Below are 8,156 nucleotides of genomic sequence, written 5' to 3'. Positions count from 1 at the left end.
CTGCAATTATAGCCAACAATAGCAGCCGAGATGGAGATATAGATTCATTACCTTTAACAACCCTAAGAGTCCTGCTCTGAATTTACTTATCTGTTCCTGTTCTTTTCTTCCTCCCGCAAGCCCCCCTCCCTCTCCCCCCTTCCTAGAATGGGCCATGGGGATAGAAGAAAAAAAGGAGGAAGAGAATAAACAACAGAAGGAATAAAGTGAATGTCACGAATTACCCCAAACACACTCTGACTCTACGCGCTTTCATTTCTCTCCCCATTAACCGTGTCTTTCTTGAAATGAGAGGAACCGGGGGCCTAAACGTAATCAAGTCCTGCAGATAACAATCGCTGTGACTACTGGGGCAGGCATCGCCTCCCAGCTACCCCACCAAATAAATTTAGAAATAAAATGAGTTAACAAAAAAAGTCTCTCTCTCCCTCTCTCTCTGTCTCTCTCTCTCTCTCTCTCTCTCTCGCACTGCTGGCCTGCGATTGTTTGAAGGCTATCAGGGCCTACAGAAGGAATCCATTGCCTTTGGTGGGTGAAAGAGGAACGTGCTTCCCTGCACCAGTACCAATAAGACACGTCTTTAGTGTTATCAAGAGGCGGTACAATTACACCTGGACCGGGCACAGAAAAATGCAATGACTTTGTCAATGATGACTGAAAAGTGTGTGTGTGTGTGTGTGTGTGTGTGTGTACGCGCACTTCTAACATAACAGCTTTAAAAAAGTTATTTGATTACAGTAAATATATTTATGATAAAGTTATTAAACTGGTTTGTATTCAATTACATTATATTCAACCAGAACTATTTGTATTTTTTGCAATTATTAGCAAAGATTTATGAATAAGTATTGTAAGTATAAGTATTTATGAATACAAAACAGCAGTGGGTCTCACAATCTCAATCCTCAAGCATATAAAATCAAGACAAATGTACATACCATAATAAACAACAGCTATTGGTAAGATAAGGCATCTCATTAATGTGTTCTAATTGAATAAACTGTAATGCCTGACATTCTTTCAACAAGGCTAACATTTGCAAATGTTTTTGTTTTGTTCGCATGAATGTTTGCTGCTAGCTAACAGTCTAAAAAGCTTCCAAAGAGGAAGATTCAGAGTTCAGAATTCATTTGAGGTACAATAAACAAAATAGCTATTCCTAAACAATCTCCTCCCCATGGTTGCACCAGTTTTCATTAAAATAAAACAATAGAAAATTGTTGAATGCATCTTAATATACATCACAAACCAGGTGAATCATCTGCTATGCTGGAGGACAACCTGCCTATACAACTCAATGTACTTTCCTGCCAAAAATTTTAAAAAAAAAATCTCAGATCAGCTAGAAAGCATATAAATACAGCGATAACACAGATTAATTATGGTTAATTTCTGTGCAGTATATGGTTGCTTAAATCAAGCTGATCGGGATAGAGTCAAGTCATTTTTTTGATTGCCAAATATTATTACCCACAAGGGAGAAGAAAAGGGAAGATTGTCAACAGAAAGAAGAGTAGGGAATATCTTACACCAGAAAAAAATGTAATACACTTTTTCACTGGGAAGTTTACTTTTAATGCATTCTATCATATAACTTCCTCCCCTTCAAGCTAGCATGAGACAGTGAGCACAAAAATCCCAAGGACCAGTTTTACCAAGTGTAAGCTACGAGGTGTTTTACAACAAAATCAGTTAATAAATGTTGTGGCACCATGATTACTTATAACCTAACTGGTTGTATCCTAACTGTTTTGGATGTAAAGTCATTACTAAAACAAGTGGATTATCAATGATGAAAATGTTATCTCCTCGCGGTTAACACTTGGCATCTTAGCTAGTAGGCTAGATCGCTACTGAAATATCATATACATAAATGAAACCTGTACTTGATTAACCAGTTGCTAAATGCTATGGTGTTGTACATTGATTACGTTGTAGCTTACTTCTGCGGTGTCACCGCTTTTATGTTTCTAATATCCATTATGCATTCTATTAGTATCCATTATGCATTTAAAATTATAGCTAACTAAGCTAAGTTTGAGCTAAAGTACAGCTGGTGCAACCCAGACCTACAGAGGGCACGCAGAGGGAACAAGATCAGCTGGACAGTCACAACAGCTGGACAGCTGGCATCACAAACGGACAGACCTGGAGTAGCAGGTCAGAAAAAGCTATGTAAGTGGATGAGCCTGTAGCATTCAATCATTTGCTTATCATTCAGCTGTGAAAGGAGATCTTTTGTACTGTGTGAAGTATCGCTCTCTCGGTCCCCTGATTTGTTGACGCCGTCTTCGTCTTGTGGTGAGGACAGCTTTCATAGTCAAAGAGACTTGATTGCACCGGTGTTATATAGGCAACCAATTCTGCAAATAATTACTAACAGCTTTCCGTTTTTTTGCCTCGTTATGAGTGCTGTGTGATTAAAATACTCTATGAACCTCATTCATACAATCTACCTGTATAGTAGTATATTCCCACTTGATGTAGTGTGTTAACTTATACTGTACTTCCTGCAATAGTTTATAATGTTTATATATGGTATTCCACAGATACATTAAAAATAAATGAATAAATTATAAATAAATGCACATTTTTAAATACGTATTTTAAAGTATTATCTTTTAAACTGTCACATAAAATCTGGAAGCTGGCTTCTCAGACGGCACGAGACATTGGATTTTTATCCAGTTATTTTAGCTCTCAGCTTTCAAAAACATCATGCATCGATATTTTAAGTGCACAATTTGCTAACTAGCAATATATAATTTCAGGCAATGTAACCTTTAACATTAGCAATGTGCCGAAGCCTAATTCTGGACATTTACCTACAAGGCTGGGGCCTATAGCACACAATGCTTCTGTTTCCTGCTCGCATTTTGCTGCAAAAACCCAGTTGCTGAAGTGATTACAATGAAGTGAGTGTCCAAAATATTTAGCTTGTCTCATTGGTTCATTTGCATCACGAGCATTGAAAAATGTAAACTTGTTAGCTTAAGTTAGCGATAACGGTTTATATCAATGTTATTTTGGATTTTGGAAGTTGTACGAAGTCTGAGCATCTACTTGACTGAATTATGGAAAACATATTACTTCAAAACATTTCATTGGTTTTAGAATGTCGTTTCAAACTGTGTTTGGGGATTTTCCGATGCAAACAGAAATGTCATCCGTAGTGAAAATTGTTACAAATATTAGTACAGGGAAGAGTCCAAAGTACCTGTTCTTTAAACATGTCCAAAAGAAGAGATGCAGTTTTATGGGCAGAAGCAGATGGACATTGTCCATTGTGGCTACGTTAATGTCACAGTTTTTTATTACACTGTGACATTAAAGTAAAATACAGTTAAACTGCTTACTAATTCAGCAGTTTAACTGAACCCCGTCAGCCTAGACATGTGGAGAGCCAGGCATACAAGTCGTGATATAATCGAGTGATATACTTTTCTTTGGAAGCCACTGTTACCGATGAGGCTGACTTCCTATACTGCAGCAGAAGGCACACATCAATCTCTCTTTCTCTCTCTCTTTCTCTCTCTCTTTCTCTCTCCTTCTCTTTCTCTTTCACTCACACACTCTCTCTGTCTCTGTATCTCTTACTCTCTCCCTCTTACCTTTTGTACCAGCCCAGCTCTTCTGTGTCTCGGTATCTGCGCCCAGGTGAGGTTTCCTTAATGTGAGCTGCGCGGTGTAAGCCAATATCCGCGTCTTTCTGTGTGCGTGAAAGGACGGTATTGGGTTAGCCGTGGGCTCAATGGCAGTGTGTTGTCTGCGGGGGATTGTTTTGCTGCTTGTTTGGAAAAGATTGGCAGGCGGACAGGCGGGTTGCTCTGCCCTATAGCTCCTTAGCGACTGGGAATCTGCCCCCAGTAGAGGCTACCACATGGCGTAGCCTGTCCATCGGGACGTTGGGGAGGTCGCGGGTTCAATGGCTGTCTGGGGTCAACCCCGTCTGGGCGGGAGGCTAAATTGAGCACCAGGGGCCGGTTTGGGGCGGCCCCCAGAAAGCGCTGATATGCGCTATGATTGAAAAAGGATCCCCTGGGACGCAGTGTTAGTCTGAGCCCAATTGGTTTCTACGGGCAGAGAGAGGAACCTGCTAGCTACAACGCTGGAGCAGTGCTGGAACAGACAGCCATTTGTAAAAGGTGATGTTTGCTACGCGGCCAAAAGCTGCTCTGATTGAGGGTGAAAAAAGGATGTTGGAATACGTTAGAGCTAGGAAGCCACAGAAAGAACACAACCTACAACCTCCTCCCAAAATTTCCACATCAGATTTATATAATCCATATACAGTGTACTATATGAAAATCCTCAAAAAATTCAGCTTTTCATACTAAATGACCTGACAAAGCTCTAAAAAGTGTTTAAATGAGAATCCAACTCCCCTCGGCAATCCGGCGAAGATTAAATTTGCAATTACAGCCAATTAAAGCAATTCTAACAGCGATGAAAATGCGTTTGATATTGTGCTCGAAGACAGTGATAAATGTTAGAAAGTCTCCTACCAGCGAAAAAAGCTGCTTCATTACAATATGAATAATAATAGCAATAATTGCACAAACAAACAGAAGTTATTCATTAGTTTTCCCCGTATCCTGTATATCTCAGAGGTGGACCGCGCTCTTTTGGGAGCGCTGGTATGATAATGATATTGATCCCCTCCCACACGCTATCCACACCACTGCTCTCGCAAGCCCTAGCCTGTGCACCTCGACGCCCTGCCTCTCCTCATGCGATTTCTGCAGTCCTCGCCTGGCGCGTGATGTGTGCGCTCTTGTGAGTTTTGTGTTATGTTTGTGCAGTTTGCAGGCGCGTTTTCTCAGTGCTGTGTGTCGGCTTTGCTTGGCCGTGTGGAATTTTTCTGGGCTGTTTTGTTGTTTTTCCCTTAAGTTTGCCAGTTGGCTGTTACTGACCTCTTCAATCCTCCGTGTTTGGGCTGGTTGTCGGGGGGGGGGGCGTTATCCACTCTGTGTTGGATGCAACTCTCGCGCTGTTCACGGCGGTGGGTTTTTGGCACACTTCAGTCTTGGGTGCACTTGTGTGCAACCTGACATTGGGTTTTAGGGGATACAAGCCTTCCCTGCTTAAAAAGAACAGCTTTGAAATAGGTTTTGAAACAGCTGGTAGCTGGTTGACCAGTTCAGACCAGTTCCTTACTCAACATGGTTTGACCAGCTCAAGCTATGTTTTGACACAGCTGGTAGCTGGTTGACCAGGTCAGACCAGCTCCATACTCAACACGGTTTCACCAGCTCAAGCTATGTTTTGAAACAGGTGGTAGCTGGTCATTTTTAAGCTGGATTTTACACCATTACACCAGGGTTGTGCTGTGCACTCAGCAGCAGGGGTAGGTTGGGCAATGGGGGATGTTCCCAGAGTGAGGGATCACAGAACACTGTCATTCAAACTGCCTTGACATGCAGTTCCTTCCCTTTATGTGCTATTCCGCGTCTTCTATCTGGCACCTTTATTCACGGAGATGTATGACGTCTGTTCTGAAACCCGCGTCTCTGTGTGTGTTTCGCTATTTGATGGCAGTGACATCCCCCTCCCCCCCCCCACCCACATCCACCCACAACAGCTGGTTCAGTAGTCTTTCTGACACAGCCCAGTGAAAACATTACCAATAAATGGAGTTGTACCTCATAACTCATCGTAGCTGAAAAACATTAGCATTGTCATTGCTCGCTAGGAATTGATCTTCCCCAAAGATTTTCTCAGTGACAAATGCAATGTGGTGAACACATATATATTTTCTCGCAGTGCATTGCGAGGTGGCGGAGGCAGCAGCAGACAACATCTTTTTCGACATGCTCCGGGAGAGGTGATTTGGTACTGATGTACTATTAGTCACCCAATGTACATTTTAAAAAGAGTTGACTTTTTCCAAGCATATAAAATGTGTGTGAAGCATATGCGTGTGTATGTGTATGTATATATAGGCCATCAAATGTCATACGATTTATCTCTCTCTCACACTCCCTCTTTCTCTCTTTCTGGATTTCTCTCTCTCTGTTGCTTTCTCTTTCTCTCTCTCTCTCTCTCTCTCTCTCTCTCTCTCTCTCTCTCTCTCTCTCACTCACAGACAGTGAGTTGTAGTGAGGTGTGTTTTTGTTGAGGACCTGATGAAAACATGTGTCAGTTGTTTCCGATCCTCTGTTGTCTGATGAAGAGGCTTGTTCACGGGCGGGATGACAGACTCACTCCAGAAACAGGAGCCTCAGCGTGAGTAAGCTCGCTCTCGGCCCTGGGAACCCGCTCGTTTTACACCACAGCGGCTCTGAACCCAGTGTCTTAAATCAGGGATCTGCAGGCTGGCTGCAACAGTAATGGAGACCTTTCTGCAGGCATAACTCACATGCGCTCTGTTCACACGGCTTCTATTAGCGTTATTCATTACCGCCGCTGACCGCAACGGCATTGTTACTCTGGGTATTGTCAGCATCTTAATAATAATTCACAGAAAAGAAAGAAGTAATAAGTTATGGCAGGAGAGGATGAGTGCAACATGGGGAGAAGGACACTTCTAATTATCCAATTACAAATTATCCAATTGATGATGATGATGATGATGAATGAAGATGATAGCGACAATGATGATGATGATGGTGACAGTGATCAGGAACAAGATGATGAAGATGCTAGTGATGATGGTGACCATGATGATGACTATGATGATGATGATGATGATGATGATGATGAAGATTATGATGATCACAGTGATGATGCTGATGATGATGATGACTATGATGACTGATGATGATAATGATGATCACAGTGATGATGCTGATGATGTTGATGATGATGATGGTGATGATGATGGCTATGATGACTGATGAAGATTATGATGATCACTGTGATGATGCTGATGATGATGACGCTGATGATGATGACTATGATGACTGATGATGATAATGATGATCACAGCGATGATGATGCTGATGATGAAGATTATGATGATTACAGTGATGATGATGATGATGACCATAGCAATGAGGGCGAAGGCGATGATGATTACGGCGATGCTGACCATGCGAGCTGCAGTGAGGACGATGGAAGGAAGGTGTTGAGGTGGGTTATGAGGATGAAAAAGGTCCCCCTCCCACCGTCTGGCCTCGTGTCACCCCGCGGGTTAACGCTCCCTGTTCGGGTCCTCACTCAGCTGCCTGTCTCAGGCCCCCTCTCTTTCATGTGGCCGTTAATGAGGCGGCCACATATGCGCCCGCGAGCGGGGCCTCGTTAGGCGGAAGACAGCGCGAGGGAGAGAGCCGAGTGCTAACATCCTGTCACAGACGAGGGCCGCAGCAGACGGGCGCTCCCCCAGCCCACCCACACCCCCGCTCCCCACCGCCAGGTCAGCCTCCGCACAGTGCTGCAAAGCCTTTTTTGTTTTTATCAAGAAAATAAATATTACTGTAAACGTCGGCGAAACGTCCGAGCGAAAACTTTATGGACGCGGAACGCAAGTTCCGGTTGTCTTCAACAGATGATATTACACATGGAGGAAATGTACTGTAGAGTGCAGTCATTTCCCTCCGCATATGTCATTTACACACTTTTACAGTAGCTTCACCTGTGACCAGTACGACTTTGAGGTGCTCCTGCAGCCGTGCTTATGTCCTCCCTCCCTCTAACCCTCAGCGCCCCCCGCTCCCTGTCCCCTCCTGGCCTCCAGCCTGTCAGGAGACGCACAGAGGAGGCGCGGGCAGGGCAGGGGGGCGCTCAGCTGGGACGGGGGGGGAGCAGGGGGGCCGGGGCCGGGGACAGGCGCGCAGGGCGGGGGCCTTTCACACAGGCCCCTGTGCAGCTGTTACCTCGCGCCCCGCCGCTGAATGAAGCCTGTCACCTCGTCCGAGGGGATTTACTCAGTCAGAGGGAAAGAGGAGGGAGGGAGGGGGAGCGGGGAGAGAGAGAGGGAGAGAGGGAGAGAAAAGAGAAGTACAATAGGGATTAGGGGAGGCTGGCGTGGAGAGCACATGTGTGGAAGACACTAATGCGTCCTTCTGGAAGTTTCCGCCCCCTCCCGAAACGCCCTGGATTACTGGAAGGGGGCAGCAGCAGAGATGTTAGCCTGGGATCCAGATCTGCTCTCCGTGCTATTATCTGCCTTGCTCTCCGGCTTATTAGCACCTTCAGGGCGCTATTTAAACTTCTTT

General features: G+C 44.2%; 1 protein-coding gene across 1 annotated transcript; it reads left to right on the top strand.

Moving 5' to 3' along the window:
• The first annotated feature begins 6,559 nt into the window (after positions 1–6,559).
• On the top strand, positions 6,560–7,832 carry LOC133123510 (uncharacterized). Its single transcript, XM_061233979.1, has 3 exons — positions 6,560–6,719; positions 7,163–7,354; positions 7,642–7,832. The coding sequence occupies exons 1-3, from the start codon at positions 6,560–6,562 to the stop codon at positions 7,830–7,832; spliced, it is 543 nt and encodes a 180-aa protein (XP_061089963.1).
• The last annotated feature ends 324 nt before the right edge of the window (positions 7,833–8,156 follow it).

The sequence above is a fragment of the Conger conger genome, chromosome 3 (assembly GCF_963514075.1).
Source record: "Conger conger chromosome 3, fConCon1.1, whole genome shotgun sequence".
In the NCBI taxonomy this organism is placed as follows: Eukaryota; Metazoa; Chordata; class Actinopteri; order Anguilliformes; family Congridae; genus Conger; species Conger conger.
This window is presented reverse-complemented; position numbering and strand designations above follow the sequence as displayed.